This window comes from Limulus polyphemus, unplaced genomic scaffold (genome assembly GCF_000517525.1).
Source record: "Limulus polyphemus unplaced genomic scaffold, Limulus_polyphemus-2.1.2 Scaffold2085, whole genome shotgun sequence".
In the NCBI taxonomy this organism is placed as follows: Eukaryota; Metazoa; Arthropoda; class Merostomata; order Xiphosura; family Limulidae; genus Limulus; species Limulus polyphemus.
Window position 1 is genome coordinate 23,085 of NW_013667695.1, and position 19,381 is coordinate 42,465.

A 19,381-nucleotide genomic window follows, 5' to 3' on the forward strand; every position below is an offset into this window, starting at 1 on the left:
AATGTACAACGTTTTGTCATCATCAGGTACAAGTAGTTTACACTGACACAGATATATATATACACAGTATGGAACAAAGAGGTCACATGACCGGATACTGTTGCAAGACTTAGAAGAGATATATAATAATGGCTGGAGACGGCTTGAATGGGTAATGAAGAAAAACTTTAATATAAGTTTAACATAACAGCAAATGTACAACGTTTCGACAAGGTTTTGTCATCATCAGGTACATTGTACATTTGCTGTTATGTTAAACTTATATTAAAGTTTTTCTTCATTACCCATTCAAGCCGTCTCCAACCATTATTACTATATTATATGAAAAATGCCCCCCCCCCTCTACACAAATAATATTTTTTTTTCATGTTATGCTCTTGTCAGTTCAAATACTTCAAATAAACAAAAATACATATATGTTTATGTGAGTTATACAAATATTGGTTCAACTATGTATCACAGAAGTATCTGTGAAATCCTCTTTCACAAAAATAAAATGTTGTATTGTTCACTCCTCACTGTTGCTTGATAAGCACAAGCAGTGTGATTATTTTACTTCAAAGTTGTGTCACTCTCTCATATCATTGTTGATTATTTCAGATCAAAGTTAATTTTCATGGCAAGAGGAAAAAAAATAAATGCCTGACAAAAGTTAAATAATTACTACTGATTTTTTTAAAACTCAGTTTGCATATGAAAATAAATTGCAATATTACCGAGATTTCCAAATCTAATCATCTTTTGGTAATTTCTTTATATTATTTGCTCATTGTCTTGTACATTTTGGAATTATTCTAGTTCAGAAGAATACAACTATCTATTTTTATATTTATATTATTTTCACAGATGTTACTGTAGCATTTACCAGTTAGGATCTTGGTAGTCAGTGCATTTAGTGTTAGAACAAAATGCACATCAGACACAATATTATCAACAGACTTTAATTTAGCAATTCGTACATTCAATCTCACTTACATGATACTTATCTTTTATTTTTTTTTTATTAGCCATCTTTTTAGATATTAATTATCAGTAATTTATCAAAAATTACTTTTTTCTCAGTATTAGTTCATATTAATTTAAGCACTTTCATTATTGGATACAATTTTAAACTGTATGAAAACACATCTATACACTGGTTAAATTAAAAAAGGAAACAACATGCACCTGAATTCCTTCTTATAAACAGACAAGCTGACACATTAAATATGATTTAGGTATATTCCTGGTTTCTAAACATCAGGTGCATGTGTGTATAAAGAGCTAATCTTCAGTTCCAGAGATTACGACTTTCATGAATGATTTCAACAGGCTTTTAAATGTGTATGACAGCAGGAGGCCTACCTGGTAAATAGATCTTTAACCAAGATTATACAGATCATTGATGTGCCAATAGAAACAGTGCTTAAGATTCATAGCTGCATAGGCTGCAATCTACAGAGCTTCAAAACCAAAGAGCAGTAGTGTCAAGAGGATTGTTGTGTGTGATCAGGATTACTTCACAGTGAAAACAAACAAGAAAACACCAACAACTAAAATATATTCAAGAACTTAAATTTGGAATTTTGCAGCCAGTGTTAAAGAAACTGCAATAAAGTAACAGTCATGAACTCAACAACTTAACAAACATCAGCAACTAATGTTAGCAAATTGTAACACAGTAACTCAAGAATGTCACAATAAATACCAACAACCAGTGCCAGAAAACTGTAACATATAACAGTGACAACCTCAGAATTTATCACCTGACATCAACAAACAGTGTCAGAGAAACTACATATTATTTAAAAGGTCTGTATCAAGTTACCCGAGATACAGAAAAAGTCCTGCAAATAATGAGCTCTGACACTTTTTTAAAAAATGGGAAAGTTGTTCAGGACAGCCTACTACACAGCCATCAACTGACTTCCAAAACCTATTAGAACTTTAGATAAACAGTGATAACGCATGTAGGCCGTTCATCACTGAAATTACTGGTACTGGGTATGATGAATTATGACAACAACTACCCGCTATTAACTTATTTTCCTTGGTGACTGATAACAGCATAGTAAGACTGACAAAGAAAAAAAACTTGTATGCCTGGATAATAAAAAATTTTTATCCACATACTGCATACCTCAAGCTCTTAAATGCATGAAGTGCTAAGTCTGAAGATATTCTAGATGCATTGGAGGCAACCTTCCAAGATTTTAACTTTTATGTCTAGTGGATTTAAGTCCAAGATGGTAGGCTCTGGAACAGATGGTGCAAGTGTAAATTTTGGCATTAGATATAGTGGAGTTGCACTGTTGGCACCAGATCAATGTTTTACCGATAACAAGTTTGGCAATCAAAATTAGGTAACAATCGGAATTCATAAAATTTGTGAATTTCCTGATCATGGAAAACTGATTACAGAGAAAGTAAAGACCACCACCCAGACCACTTTATTCACAACAAAAATCTTCTGTTTTATAAGTGTACTTAGAATCACAACTCTGTACTTTTTCTTTATTCTTTTGACACAAAACATTATTCCCCATACAATAAAAGATCATCAGTTAAATACTCTGTCTATTTCTCATTTATTTACATAAGTTGAACCAACACTAAATGAAAGAAAGGTTAAAAAACAATGCTCCACATATTGCGAAGCACACCCATTTCTTTACAAACTGTAGATTAGCAAACCATAACAAACACCTTATAAACAGAGCTAATACACACCGTGTACTAGCTGGAGATCTACATAGACTTTTCCCACTAAGTTCTCAGGATGATATGCCATGTGGCTCTCCGTTAGTATTGCAGTGTGTATTAGCTCATTCCATTTCATCATATGACAGTCCCGTTACTTACGAATATGCATAGTTTCAAGAAGTTACCAAAAACTAGATATTTTTGGTTTCTTGAGTATGATGCAAATGGTGAAAAACAAAATTACAAAGGTGAACAATTGTCATAACCAACTCTACATTGCACCTGTAACTAACAGGGGAGTGTATACGTCTTTATTGAAAGTAAAAACTAATATTTCATGATTTTAGACAAATGTCAAAAGTGACACTGGGTAAGTGCCGAGATCTGAAACACGTTCAATGAAAGCATGTATCGAGCTGGGAGGTGATAAATTTTAAATAATTCAACCAGCACAATGTGGGTTTTCTTTATCATAATGCATTTACAGTTGTCATTTCTTTTTCTTTTTTTTAAGGTTGGAAAGTTGATCATTATGTAAGCAATAAAGATACAATTAGGAGCATCTTTTAATAAAATTTAATTTAAGAAAAATCTATTGGCAACTGATTTAAAGATTCCTCTCTTTATGACTGAAACTTTCAAACGCTACCACTTTATTTAACCTTTAGTTGGAAAACTTTGTTTGGTTTAGAAGGTGGTTTAGTTCAAAATTTGTGGAGTGGTAACAAAAGTCTTCGAAGTTATGGCTGAAGTGAATGATGAATTTAGGCAATGAACCTCAATGATTTGTTTGTCTCTCACAATGATCACATAATATAATGTATCAATCATGTACTAGCCACAAGGTCAGTTCCATTGTTTTTCACACATTCAAATAAAAAATTGGAAAAGAGATTGTGATTTTTTTTGTTTGGCACATTTATTGATAACTTCAACCATTTCGAATTTAATGAAACTTCAAAGTACATTCCCTGTAATCGTTACAATTTTTAAGGTTAAGCTGTCAACAACACTACACAATGACATCATCAACTTTATTCTACATAATCGGAATCGGGCCAATAGTGCACTATAATAATCAGCAATTGGTGATTTCTGTTTGTAATATGATCAGTAAAACAGCACACCAGATGCACCTTGGCTTGTTCTAATATTCTGCAGGATCCACAGGTCGAAAATTACCATGAAGGACATTTTTTTTAAAGTTTCATATACAAGTACAGTAGTTCACATCCTGGCATCCAACATTTTACAAACATTCTTCAACAAGGCTTAAAAAAAGTAAATGTAGCTGCAGAAATAATGAAAGATCATTTCTCTTAGGCAAGCAGAGCCAATGGAAAAAAGCTGGATACAGTGCAGCTCTTTCCAAAGTTCTGAATAACTGAATAATTGGCTAAGTATAATAGTGCAAATGGTAAAATGTTTCTGAAGACAACAAGAAGTATGGCAAAAACACAGCAACATTGTACATACTTCTTTGAAAAATAAAAATTTAAATGTTTTTTATGTTTGTTGTTTAGGATATTTTGAAAAAAATCATCAAAATCTCCTTGTTTTAAGGATAAAATGACATACTTAGATAAATAGAAAATACACATAGAAAGTGAATTCTGGCATACATTTCAGAACTACAATTGAGGGGACTCTCACTAAACAATGTATCTATATAAATAAATGTCAATGTGTGTATGTGTATATATATCTGTTCCTTTTATGTTTCCATATTTCTTACTAATGGTATAATTATTTGGACTATTATTCTTGAATAATAGTCCGAATAATTATACCATTAGTAATACAAACTCTTCGTCTCATTCATTCTGCAAAATATTCCACATTTCTTGATCAATCAGCACCAAACTTGACTCGGTGATATCGGATGACATGAGGAAGGTCATGGGGGTATCCTTCCAACCTAATTTTAGAAAAACTTCCAATGTTGTATATCTCTCAGCATTAGCATGAAATATGTAACCACTATTGTTCAAATTCTTGGAAACAGTACGTCTTTCTTTTCAGTATTGGTACCTTTACATATTTTTTATTACACTTATAATGTTTATTATGTTAAGAAAAAAAAATTGAAGCCCAATTTCCTATCCTTTGTTAGAAAAAAGTTTTTCTTTCACTCATCCATTCATCAGTGATGTCTTTGACAAATACTTTAAAGCTGACAAAACTGAGATAAATCATACAGTAACAACTATGTTTCACCAAAAGTACCTGCCTGACCAGAATATTCATCTTTGTAGTATAAGAACAAGTTCAACATCCCACTGCTCATTTAACACAATTTAATAGAATTGTGATAATGACACCCAGACTCTCCTAAATGAGTGGGCAGAGGTAACGACATAAATGCAGACTGGCCTTCTGTTTGCTGATATTCATCCACTGTCTGTGTAGCAATGTATAAGACAGGATGAGACTTTATCCAGATGGAAGCATACCTTTAAGGTGTCAAGTGAACACCTATATTTAAGTTTCAAGTTTAAGTACAAACTTAAGCTCTAATTTGGTTTCAACAATTTTTAATTAAAGATATTTTAGAATTGACATTTTGTAAATCTATAACATTTATTTAGTGTAATTTGCAATGAAACATTTTTTTAAATATTCCAAATTTCATTTCTGTACAGCTACAATACACACATGAATTTTTTATAGTTTTTATGCCCATCCATTAACCCCTCAAAAATATAATTATCCACATCTTATTTATATCAGTGTTTTCTAATGTTTTGTTAGTGGTTTCATTACTACAACCTTTCATATAACAGCATGTGGTTTGAACAACAAATAATGAAACACAGCATTGAAAATAGCTAGAGGCAACAGAACTGTTTTGGTGGTTATGGGAAACACTCAACCAAGAGTTAAATCACATTTATTTGAAAGCTATTTAATTTATCTTCTATGAAAAGACATCATCTAAGCTTAATTAGGTTTAGCAAGGTAGGAAATGACAAAATATAGCCATTACTCAAATCTTTATTTATTGATTATAACTGTTACGTTTATCATATTTAAACAAAGCACATAAACCAAATAACTTACTATTTACTGAATAAAATATATTTATTAGGTATAAGTTGATCTTGACTAGAAACACTTAGCAAAATTATTAACTAGCCTGACAAAGGTAATGATTATGTCATTTTTAAAGGTCAGGTCCAAGGTCACAGATATTTGTGAGTTGTTGCTTTTAGTTTATGATTTATAGCCGTAAGTGGTGATTGCTGCAATTGGCAAAATAAAGTATCAAAGGAAATATGTTAATATTAATAACTTTGAAAGTAACTGCATATATCAAATGGAAAATTCTGATCAAAAATAAAATAAATTGAAATACTCTGACAAAAAACAATATTTCCAATGCTTTTCAAAACAATATCTCTCAAAACGTTTTGAAAATTTCAAGACCTAAGAAATTATAGCAAAATAATCAAATTACACACTTCTTTTAGAGCCAAAACTAGATGCTATTTAGTAAGTTTGTACTAAGTTTCATGCAATGTGATTATTATTACCACAGGAAAAAGGAAAAAAAATCAAGGGATGTCAGTGACTCTCCTCTGGTCAGGAAAGACTTGAGCACATTCTAAAAAATACTGTATCTCTAACATTTACCCTCTATCTTTCTGGAAAAAAAGTTACTGGCACTGCAGCCAGGATACAAACACCACAGTCCAGCTTATGATATCAACAGCTCTGAAGAAAGAAAGTGACAACTTAAAAATAATCAACATATGAAAGTTGTCTGATCACCACAGACCAGATTTTTAACTTCCCTAAAAAAAGGTAAGGGAGTGACACAGTGTGTTAATAAATCTGTAAACTAGGTCAGCACACTTCAGATTTTATTGTAAATAAATGATTTTATTGGTCTTAAAAGAGTTATCTTTTCCTCTTTTTTTTTAAAAGCTTATCTGGTTCTTTTGGCAATATTTTCTAAAGTAACTGGCAAACACTTTCCAGTAACAAAAAATTTAGTTTCAGGCCCTGTGAATTCAGTATAACTGATAATTAAAAATTATACACATGGACAATGATAAATAAAGTGTGAGAAATCTGACAACCAGACTACAACTTTACTAAGAAAGTAGTAAAATTATGTGTTGTAAAAAACATGCAATTATTAAAATGTATTGTTCAAAATTTTTTAACTGCTTATCCAAAATAAATTGTAAAAAAAATTAGTAATTTCTTTAACTACAATGGTCTGTAATACCACAGGCACTTGAAATTAAAGTTTATAAGTACTAAGAAAAAGCCATGGAATCACCTCTTAGGACAAACATTTTTCAACAATAACATTACCAACAAAAGCTCTTTAATACAGCAAGAATGCAACAAACTTGTAAAATTGCTTATTTATCATTCTGTAAGTTTTTCTTTGATAGTATTTATATTTACGTTAAAAATATTATATAAAAATAATAAATAAAAGATTAGTTTCAGTCACTGAAAAATAACTTTCTTTTACATACCAGTTACAAGTGGGAGGGACCAGTTTATTAAGCTCTTCTAAAGATTTCTCAGATCTATACTCCTGTAAAGAGGTAATCATATCACAAATTTTTATACAAACTTGAAGTCTCTGAAAATAGTTATATTATGTTTAATGGTGGTTATTTAACTTTAGCTTACTTAAAATTTGCCTTCAAAATAAGAAAACTCCTCTGTATTTGCTAGAAAAAATGGCAAGATTTAGGAAAAGTACATTTAGAAACCAGGAAGCATTTAAAATACGTAACTCAAAGTAATTACCAAACAAGAACCATAATCATAAAAATCGATCTAAAAATTACCAAAAACTTAACTTTTAAGCATAACTACTTTACATATAATAGCATATATACCAATCTTACATATATTGCAAACCGCAGTGTCTGTCCAAGCTTTTGTCTGTCTCCCATTTGAAAAGATGAGTAAGCAGGAAAAGCTCAACATTCACTTTTGAAATGATGGGAGAACAGGTATGAATGATGTTGATGCCAAATTTTATTTTGCAAGCAGGATATTCTACACTAAATTGTTAGGAATTAATAACAATATCATTCACATTTCAAAATGTGATGTAACTTAAAGAATAAAAAATGTAAATTTACCGCACGTTATTGTTGAGTGGCTCTTAGCATGACTGAAATACTCAACAATTACTTTTTGTGGTGGACAGTATAAGTAGCTCAGAGCTTTGGCTCTGAGTGAAACCAAGAGTGCAACACAATTGACCTTTTTAAAGTCCATAAAATAATTTAAATTGACAGATTAAATTAAGCTTTTCCCCATCACTGGGGATGGGTACTTTTGCTTGTAAATACATATGATTCAAATATTTTATATTAAATCTTTATTAAATATAAAATTGATTAAATGAATTTACATTAATATCATCATTCATACTATTTATTCAGCTTTGCATCAGTGTTTATAATAAAGATCTGAACAATATATTTACTTAATTAGTGATCTTTCCAAGAACAATGACTGATAATCAGTAGCCTTAAACAACATGTGCAATAAATATCTCTTTGTCAACATTATCTCTAATATTTTTTTAATTTTAACGATAAATTAATTGAGATATAACTACAAGCTTAAGACTGAATGCTGCAGAGATTAGAAACATGTTCATGAAGATAAAATAGATTTATTTAATGTATTTGTTAATCAATGTTTAATACCAAACAAAGTAATTATTAAGTTCAGAATCAAATTATTCCTTGAAGAAAATACTGATAGTCACATGCTTATAAGTCAACCCACATACCTGAACAAATGCTACGGTGACAACAATGAGAATTGCCTGAAATAAAATCAGAGCAGAGTATATATTAAATCATTATAATTGTCTAGTGAGAAACAATCCTCTTAAAAAAAAAACTAAGTTCCCAGTACATACACACCAATGCCCTCCATTAAAATAGGACCACCTCTAGTAATAGTATTTTATTATATACACAGAGGAAATACAATTTCATAACTTAATATATAATGTAATCATTAAATGAACTTTCAGTACAGAGAACTGTTTAGTACTGTGTTGCAAAAATCTTTTAATTAAATCTTCATGAAAAAACAACATACAAAACATATTTGTTTCAGAGATCTGCATAGTAAACAATTCTTTTTATCACAGTGAGAAATACTATTCCTTTACACAAAGCTATATTCACAAATCCACATTTTAATGCAGAATCTGAACAGTTTATATTTTAAATCTCCAAATGTTTGAAACTGAATTTCTGTCAAAGACAGGCTTAGGTTACAATGAGTTTTTAAATAATCTTCATCACTAAAAATACTCTAATGCTAGACAATGTATCAAGATTGTCTTTTAACACCCGATCTATGAGTTCGAGAGACTTGTTTGACGAGTTGATTTCTAACAAAACTTTCTACTAGTCTCTTTTAAAATTCTAAATATAAATTTGAACTCCTTGAAATATCTGAATCCTGAATTGCCTACTACCTTGGCTGAGTTCATAGTAGCGCCAGACATTAAAAGAGTAAAACCCATACCCCAATCCAAAATTCCATACAACACGTATTAATGACTGCACATGTTGTGCAATATATTATCTGGTTCCCCAGCTGTATAAAGCCATTTCCTCCCAATTTTCATAAGTTCTACTGATAGACATGACCAAGAAAGACTTAACAAAGCTTACTTGCCTTCCACTGTAAGGTGGTTATTATTTTATGCAAGAAGAACAGTCTATCCAACCCTCTAAATACTGCATCTCTCTGGTCAACCACCATTGAAAGGCGAGTTATTTTGGTTATAAAATGTGGTTTTATAAAGTTATCAGGTCAAGTCCTTTATTGGCATAAATTATTTTTGGTCTTCACTTAAATATCTGAAACTGTGACCCCTCTTCTTTTGCTAACCCAAAACCCCAAATTCAGTCTCACCGACCAACAAACTTGGTGTTAAAACAATAACATCACACTAACATGCAATGAGAAAATAATATCATGTTACTTTTTTCTTTTAGATAATAATAAAACTTTTGACAAATAATTTCAGTTACTACTTTAGGTCATTTTGAAATGAATGCAGTGATCACCGCAGGGAAATCAAACCCCTGATTTTAGCATTGTAAATCCATAGGCTTACCAGTGTCCCACCAGAAGACATGAAGTCGCAAATAGAAAAGGAAAAGTTATTTTTACTGCTAAACAGCTATTCAACTGCAATTTTACAAACTATATATGTTAATATGTCTAGTTTGTAAATAATTTTATATTAGACAAACTTAAAATCTCATATTAAGATTAAATCTTCAAATATCACATGAAAAATTAAACTAACAGTTCCCATTGAGCATTCCAAGCATTTCACACATGTATACAGAAAAATATGATTGCCATAAATATGCTTCCCATTCTACAAGTGAAATTAAAAGGTGAGTTTTAAGAAATCTTTCATTGTTCTTAACTTATTGATATATTCTTTTTTGCTTCTCTATGTACTAATGTGTAATATCGTAAAGATATTGAAAAATGTATTTCTTTCTAAATGAATATTTTTATTTCTTTAATAGGACTGTTAACGGTTAATGCAAAAGAGCTCCTATTGCAATAACTTAAACTTCAACTTGTGCCTCTTTGACTCATATATATACTTAAAATGTTTTCCACAACTAAACATAGACTTTAATTAACAAGCTGGTAAATCTACAACTTTTCCTTTTTTTTAAATCCAAATTTTTTAAATATGCATGTTTTACATTCTGCATTTATCATAAAAATTGAATTATTTCAATACAGCTCTTATATAATATCTGAAAGATGTTTATTTTTTTGTTCAGTTCTTTTCAAATTAACTGTGCTAAAACTGAAACATCTAGATGCATCTGTGATATTTGCTTTATTATGTATCAAAAACAAATCCATTTGAACTTGACATATTTTCTTTATATTAAGTAACTTCTCTTAAATACATTTTCATATGTGATACTTGCATGAATTGTCAGCTTTGAAAATCAAATAGGTTTCTTTGAGATTTTTTACTTTTAAGAAACAATTAAATATTCTTAGATTTGTTGCACATTTTATTTACTGACTTTTATGTCTTCCTACATTCTTGTAAAACTTTCCAATAAAATTTTTATTTTATAAAACTACGTTTTATTTTGATTCAAAAACACCATAACTTGATTCACTGTTTTTATGATCACTAACATATGATAAAAACTTTTTGGCCATGCCAAAAGTATAAACAAGCCAATGTTTTTCAAATGGTAATCAGAAGATTTCATTTAATATATATAAGAAATTCTAACAGTTTTATATTCAATTACACATGCATCTTTTCACATTAATTTTCAATGATTTTTATTTGCCCATTCAAGCTGTTATTTAGGTAAATAATGCCTTAAGTATACATAGCTTAACAAACAGCAGCTTTTTTACTGGAATGAAACTTTATATGGTTGAGTGCAAAATTATGCCTTACATTTCCCATTATGATCTTTTTCAACAAAACATTTCTTTGCCTATCACCTACAATACCACAAGTCAAATGAAGTATAAAATGATAAATCAAGCTTTAAAAAACATATATACTAAGATTGTAACTATGATATAAGTCATTCACAAATATTTCTTCTAGCAGGATATCATCAAGCTGTGATTTTATCTCTCTGTTCCAATCTGTATGTGATCTCCACAGAGTTGGAGTTAAAGACATACACTTTTTTCTTCAAATAAAACTTTTACAGCACTAATGGTTTTCCTCACTTAGTTTTATTCCTGGTATGAGATTCAAAATGAATAAAAAGTAAATTAATTTGAAAACAAGGTTCTAAGTGCTTTTAGATGCAATAGGTGCTTTCATTTAAATTACACTTACAAAAAATGCTTGTTTTTCTCCGCGGCATGAACATGTATTAATATTACAAAACAAGCAATATATAATAAATCCATGTTGGACTTTGCCAACAAGATATCTTTATCTTTGTGTATGTAAATACATTTGTTTTAGCCAATATATATATATATATATATTTTCAATGAATAACTAGTTTTATGGTCCCAGATGATTAGATATTTCCACTTTAAACATTAGTGATATTTCCATACATAAAAAACCTAGTTTCAAACAAAGTTGTTACACTTTATGATTGTTTTTAAAGCAACATATGTATACAAAAAACTATTATAAAGTCCTGGTTTGAAATAAACAATGTTGGGTGATAAACTTAATTTGGCTTGCATGATCTAATTTTTTAATATAACAAGTGCATTAAAGCCTACAAACATAAATAGATTATCTCATTAAGATTTATCTCATATCCCAGTGCAACTATCACTTTTACCATTTTTCAATAAGATATACAAAAAAAAAATTGTCTTCGTCTTGATATTTTAATTTTAAAGAAAAATACTGCTACAATGTGAAATTCTTCAGACATTTTCAATTTCTCACCCCAAACCTAAAGCTTTGAATGATAATTTCTAGCGTTTCCATAGAATTGAACAACTTTCTTAGAAACAGTTTATCTGAAGAATTTTTAACTAAAATGTACATTTAATCCACAAAAAAAAAAAACAACCAAAGATCAGTTTTGAGAATACTTACAGCTGTGATGCTAAAAGCATCATCAAACTGCTGCATACAAATACTGACAACAGCTGAGGCCAGTAGCAGCATTATAAGGGGATTCTTGAACTGGAAAACACAATTAATGATAAATAAACAGGCATAAACACAAGTAAAAGCCAGTAAGTTTATCTATGTTAAAAATACAAAAAAAAATTTATCTATTCATTACAATATGAAAGAAATCAGACTTGCACAATATGAACCAAATACAAGAAGGCTGATGTTAGTAAAATGCTAATGAACATTAAAGGGGTAGTACACTAAGTTTATTATTCACAATTCTGTTTTCACTAGTTTGAATACACACATTAAACAATTAATTGATCTTATTTTCTACTGGGAAAAATTTCAATTTTTTATGGTGTATCAATTTCATGCTTTGTAACATTTCTACCCAAACCTTTTTTTTTTCATGTTACATCATATGTTACAGTACTATGGTTGACCATACAATGACTTACTTAGGAACTTTTGTCTTTACATCAATTATACTTTGTGGTACTATTATTTACTGAGTGACTATATGGTGGGGCATAAGTATTAACATGACTAATGTCTCTCTAGCAGAAACACAACTTTATTGGTTAGTACTCACAGCTAACTAAATCAACTATAGATATTTTCTGGAGAATAAACTTTTGGATTACAGACCCACATTCCATTACAGGTAAAATAATACTCAATTTGACCTTTACATTTTAATCACACTGGTGTGCCTTGCAATATACTGAAACAAACAAGAATGTTACAAGACCTGACCAGAGCTTGAACTTGGAACAACTGGCATATACTAGTACTTTGAGGCTAATTCTCAACAAACTGAGCTATCAGGAATCACAAGCAAATTTCAACAATTAAAGCCTCTCAATGTAAATTATTAATATGTACCTTCATAACATTAAACAGTGTCCTAATCAACAAAGCCAACTAAAGTTGGTTATTCACTACAGTACGTAATGCTTATATCTCAGAATGTCATTGTCATTATGATTTGCATAGTGAATGAAATTTCCTCTGACTTCACTGCACTCTCCAATATAGTGAGTGTGTAAAGCATAATGAACTCTTAAAGATTGTAATCAGATGAAACACTTTTTAGGTAAAACAACTCAGATCATGTAACAGATACAAATATTTGTGTGAAGTAATAAATATTAGAGCTTTTCACTGTACCTGAAATCTCTGAACAAAGAAACTAGGTACTAAATATAAATACACACAAGGTCTGCTGGTAGTAAATGCTTCCAAAGGTAATATCACCAAATGAGCTCCTAGGTGGTCTCATAAAATATCTCATTTCTAAAGATCCTGTTGAAACCAGTAGTAATTATAGTGACATAGTGGTTGTTAGTGTGGAATTGATTTGATAAAAGCACACCTGTCTGGGCAACACTCGCCACAGAGTGAGATTCTGTGAAAATAAGGTAAGGAAACCTCAAAGGTAGAAATAAAAATACTCACCCCTCAGGTAGCTACAGGGGGTAGGTAAAAACCCTCAGATGAAAGAACTGCCAGATCAAGCAAATAATGCGAGATAAAGGTATTGTGGGAGGTCCACACAATGACTTCCAGTGGGCAATTTGAATGGGCTACCAGGAACATAGAAACGAAAAATCTGATTAGATGTAACTCACAGAAGATACCTCACCTTCAAAGAGAGCCCAGAATAAAGGTATAAGTGTAGGCAACAAAACCTTCAAGATCCTCACTGAACATGACCAAAGTCAAAGTCTGATTGGACGTAGAGAGAAAGAGTCAGCAGATGAATCGCAAAAAAGGACTAAACCCCTTTCCCATCTGACCGAATTTGGGGTAAGAAGAACTGGTCTGAGGATGTGGAGAGAAGGAGGAAGTGGTGTGTGAACAAACAAAGCAAATCCATAGGTGCGCAGCAATGAAAAATAAACCTGCAGGTAAAGAGGATACATAGCATACAAGAGTCAGGTCATAAACAGTTGTAGAGAAAGAACACACAACCTTAATATACCTGTTAAGTAACTGGAATGGTCATTTGGGACCAATTATCCAAAACGATACGAGGAATCTGGAGAGTACTGGGGACTCAAAAAATATGCAGTTGTGATAATTGAACAGTAGTCGATAAGGCCGCCATAAATAATGGTAATTGTGGAGGATGCAAAAAACCTCTGTCAAAGAGCCAACTCAAAAAATGAGTTATGGATGATATCACTGATTGAAAAGGGTTCAACCTGCTCTCAATACAACATTGTTGATATGCATGTCATTACCATTGAGAAGAATGCCTTTTGGACTAAACAGAAACTGAGACAGATACATGTCAACCTTAAAAACTAAACCCCAATGCCTTGTGAAAGACAGCATAACCTCTATACTATAAGCTTGAGCTTCTGGAAAGCAAGGTGTACCATATCCAATCATGGTTGCCTTCACAGAGAGAGCCTAAAAAGAAGTGGAAGAGTTGGATACACCAGAAGTAACTGCAGAAGCAGAAACCCAGGTGTAGCTGCCAATTAGGTGCAATGAACAGAATCTGAAAATGTGTTGGGACAATTCATATATCATACCCTGGGTAACATGTCATTTCAAGATTGTAGTTATTATCATTGATTGGAACACCACATTGTCAGGAAAAGTAAGTTGTCTTGTTAGAGCAAAGCAACTTTGGGCCATCTGCTGCATCTACCCCAAGGAATCGAACCCCAGAACCCAGCACTACAAGTCCATAATCTTACCACTGACCTACAGGGGGGATGGAAATCCAACAGACTAAAAGAAGGCACAGGAAAAAGCAAATCTAAAGCCTCTCAAAAATGTCGAGGATTGCCCTCAATTGACCACCACAGATCCAAATATATGTCTCCATCTCACTATGAATAAGGTCACTGACAGACTCAACCAAGAGTGACTCCCACCCCTGATTGTTGTGCAATGCTAGATATCAGAGGTGGGAGAGGAGAGACCAAATTTTCTTCTGTGTGGGAAATAATCATCTGGGAACTCATACTTGCCAATCAGAATAAGAAAGAAATTTTTTTAATTATTATTATTATTATGAAATCAACTAGATGACACAATAACGTTCAAAGTTTCTCTGAACATTCGTAATACTGGGAAACCCCTTAGTGATGCTTTGTTGAGAAAAAGTGATAAAATTATCTGAATGAGGTGCTTATATACAGAACCAGGATAGAGGGCGCATTGATGTAAGTGGAGAGTATCACAATACAATTATCTCCAAGATCAATTGAGTGGGGTACAAAAGACTGGAGCAAATGAGAAAAAGTCAAACTAATGTGATGGATAAAGAAAAAACCTTAGCAGTCGAGTAATAGCTATAAGTGGCAGCAGAAGTATGTATGTTTTGGAAAGTATTTTCATTTTTATTATTGCATACTGTTGTTTGCTAACTCCCCAAAAGGAGGTAGATGTTCTTTCTTAAATATTATATTTTATGCATTTTATATTTTATTTTCACTTTCAAATAGTTTCTTTTCTTGTACTGCACAGTGTGTTAGACCACTCTATTGGTTTTGTACTGTTATTTTTTGGTATCTACCATTTAGTGTTGGGCAAGTGGTTTATTGGGGAAAAGGTGAGTTATTTCAAATGCTTGAGCAATACACAATTAAGATTTGATTTTTTCTTTGTAGTTTTAAAATTTGGGATTGCCTACAAATAAAGGTGGGAGAAAATGTGTCCCAGAGGATTTTACCATGTGTTTGCTACTTCGTCAGTTAGCGTGTAATTTTTTCTAAAATTCTATTATCTTACAGTTATGTCACCTTGCAGTGGTGAAAATTCACGTGGTTTTTACATGAGATTAGGTGGGAGTTTTTCCAAGGCTGGTTACATGCAAATATCTTTGGTTGTTCGCGTAAGCTCAAGAGGAAAATAAGCTATTTTGTGTGAAAAGGTGATTTTATTTAGCTGATGGAATAACTTGAATGGACCAACAGGCCCCTTGTTGTCCATAAAGTTATGTTACATCAAATCATCGAACCTGATATAAAACAAACAATTGTACCCACAAATTACTATGATCAGGATACTTAAAAAAATCGGTACTTCAACAATAAAATTCTAGATAATGAGAAATTACTGTATACATTTTGTATACAACTACTATATAACAAAAAATGTGTTTACATCAATGCTCAATACATTTGAAACTAAACAAGTAAATGCAACATTATATGTCCACTGTTACTAAATAAGGGAATTTAAGGAAAGGCTTGATAAATAGTTGAATGACAAAGGCTGCTTTCAATTTCTTTGTTCTTTTTCTAAACTTTATTTCAGTGGATGAGACAGCCTATATGAAGGAACAAATTTTTTGTTGTTAATAAATTTTATGCTTATGTTAATTATATATGCAATAGCAACTGTACAAACGGTCACACTAAGATGTGCATGTAGTAACTGTGAATGAGAATGTGGAGACAACTGGCTTGTTGAATAACTTTATTGAAAGAAAATCCTAGTGTTGCAATATCACAAATTCACTAAATCATGTTGCACGTTAGTCTAAATCTAAATTCCTATAATCAAAAACTATCTATTATCTATATATAAAAATAGCATAATGAAATCTCAATCATACATTATTCAAATAGTATTTAGTTTCAGTAAATTATTTTATTTACCTGTTCAATATATTTCTTCCATAAAGGATCATCTGGTTTTACTTCAAACTCATTATATCCATATAATAACAGACGGTTTTGGGCTTCTCTCCAAGTCAGGCCATGCCATAAATCAGTTTTAAATTGCTCTGCTACTTCTTCATATGGAACACTGCATGCATCATGTGGAACCATATTCTGTGTTGCAGATGGTGTTGTTAATGGTTCTCTTTCACACTTAAGAAAGGAAGAAAACTTATTTTTAGAAATTAAATAACAGCAAAAAAAGATCAGTAATTACTGTGGGTTCCAAAAAAATTATTTGCTATATGTTTAGTGTGCAACTGTTGTGTTGATATCTAGTAATAATTATTAAACTACTAAAAAATACATACAATTTCCAAGAGATTTATCCATTGGAGTAAACTTGTGATACAAAAAGGTATTAATACTTGGATCAACTGTATTCATTCACACTGATATACATAATTTTTTTATTTACTTTAATTGCAATGTTCCAGATCGTCTCAAAGGAAGTGAATGTTTAGTAAATTGTTCTTGGAATGCACTGTACATCATCATATTAATCAACATACAAATATAATAATTTTGTCTATTGAATACATAACTCCAGTCGCTAAAACAATGAATCACAACATCAAAACCAAATTAAATATAGCTCCTCACATCCATCTATACAAATAATATGATTGCATTTGTCTGTCTAAAACTTCTCGCAAATTTCTTGATCAAACACTACAAATCTCATATCGTTATAAAGGCCTTTGTCTGAGAAGTCCAAATTGCATATTAGTTTTTCCATTCAGAACCACCTTACCTTTTTTTTTTTGCTTAGTCAAATTTTTTAATGCAACAAGTATGGTACAAGATGGCACAATGTTGTTGCCATCACGTGACAACTGGCTTCGATTTTAAGTTTAATTTTTGTATTTGCAAAGTATTTCACACAAACAACCCTTAATCTGTGTGTGATTTCCTAAAGAAAAATTAACATTACACTAAACAAAATTTCTAAGGGCTTTCTCGACTTTAGCTCATTCAAAACCATATGCTTTTCATTTTGTGAAAACACTTTCAGATATTTCTGCATATTCAGCTGAAGTTTGCCTTCATTACAACTTTATAGTTACTTTACAATAATGTAGCTTCAGTTCATTTCATATACTTCTATAAACACCTTTTAGCTACTTTTTCATTAGTACGGGTTTTATTCTTCATTTTAGTGAGTTTTTTTACTTTCAACTCGTAAAACCATGTCATACACTGAACACTCATAACTGTTTCTTACTCTCTATACTATTATAAATACCCTTACTTGTTTACTTTATGTGTAGTTTTATTAAATAGTCACGTACTTGTAGTTTTACTAAATAAAGTTATATCTATGCGAGTTTGTTTACCCAACTTAAATTTTTTTTAAAACAGACCAGGATTTATCAATCTAACACACAATGGCTGCAAGAAAGCATAGCTTAAATGAAGAGTATGAAAATGAAAAAATAAGGAAAATTCAAGTAAATGGCATGAAAACTACCAAAAATATTTTGCAAGTCATGGCTAGTATATGAATACAAGTTTAAGCAAATTAAAATTTACAAAAAGCAAAATCATCAAGCAAACCATTCACTATTTTATTGAACTACGTTTGCAAAAGGACAAGCAATATAGCTTCCAAAACTTAGTTATTTACCTGTTTTATTCAAGTTGTTTACAACCTTTTAAGTCTCCCAATTAACACCTAAGAACCTTAAGCACTTAACCTGATGACTACCGGCTACTAACTTTCTTAGTAGGCAATGCAAGTCTTGCTCTATTTCATTCCAACAATAAAACTAGTGGACAAATATGTTCAAAAATTCAAAAGTACTTTGACAAATGTAGGTAGTTTAAGAAACATAAAGCCTATTACTTTTAATAACTTTAGTTTTTTGCATTATGATCTTTAATATCTTGGAAAATTACATTAGGAAATGGTATTTATAAGAAATGATTACAATATTTATATTCGCTACAGATTTGAACTTATTACTTTTAATGTTTTAGTACATTATTTTGAAATCCCAAAAAAATTGTATCCTCCATAAAATGCAAATTTTATCTATTTTTAATTTTTTTAATAATCACATATACTTCTTATGGTTTCAAGTAATATACAGACCCGTAAATAATATTTTTAAATAGACCTAAACAATAAATAAGTATTTTTATTTTTAACTAGGATTTCATGTTTATATATGTACATAAAAACATTAATTTTGTTTCATAAATATATTTTTATTTCAAATTTATGTTTATGTTTCATTGCAGTCGTACTTTTGTGTTTATTGTGCCAAATAAACCGTGGGGTCAGCAGCGTGAACTTTGTACATTGTCCATAAACTATCTCACCTCTTTTGGTGGTCACTCTCGTTCAACCAAGCACGTGCGTTCAACCAAGCGCGTGCGCATTTGAACGTTC

At 31.0% G+C, this 19,381-nt stretch overlaps 1 protein-coding gene across 4 annotated transcripts in view; it reads right to left on the bottom strand.

Annotated features, from left to right (window-relative positions):
- Positions 1-19,381, bottom strand: part of LOC106465879 (calcium-transporting ATPase type 2C member 1-like) — a 42,008-nt gene that overhangs the window by 19,940 nt on the left and 2,687 nt on the right. For all 4 annotated transcript variants that reach the window (XM_022393836.1, XM_013926118.2, XM_022393835.1 and 1 more), the window contains 4 exons: positions 16,924-17,139; positions 12,275-12,364; positions 8,459-8,494; positions 7,176-7,237 (listed from right to left, as the gene is read on the bottom strand). In XM_022393836.1, the coding sequence (XP_022249544.1) occupies positions 7,176-7,237; positions 8,459-8,494; positions 12,275-12,364; positions 16,924-17,097 (362 nt within the window). In that variant the 5' untranslated portion in view covers positions 17,098-17,139. The remainder of the gene's footprint in view (positions 1-7,175; positions 7,238-8,458; positions 8,495-12,274; positions 12,365-16,923; positions 17,140-19,381) is intronic.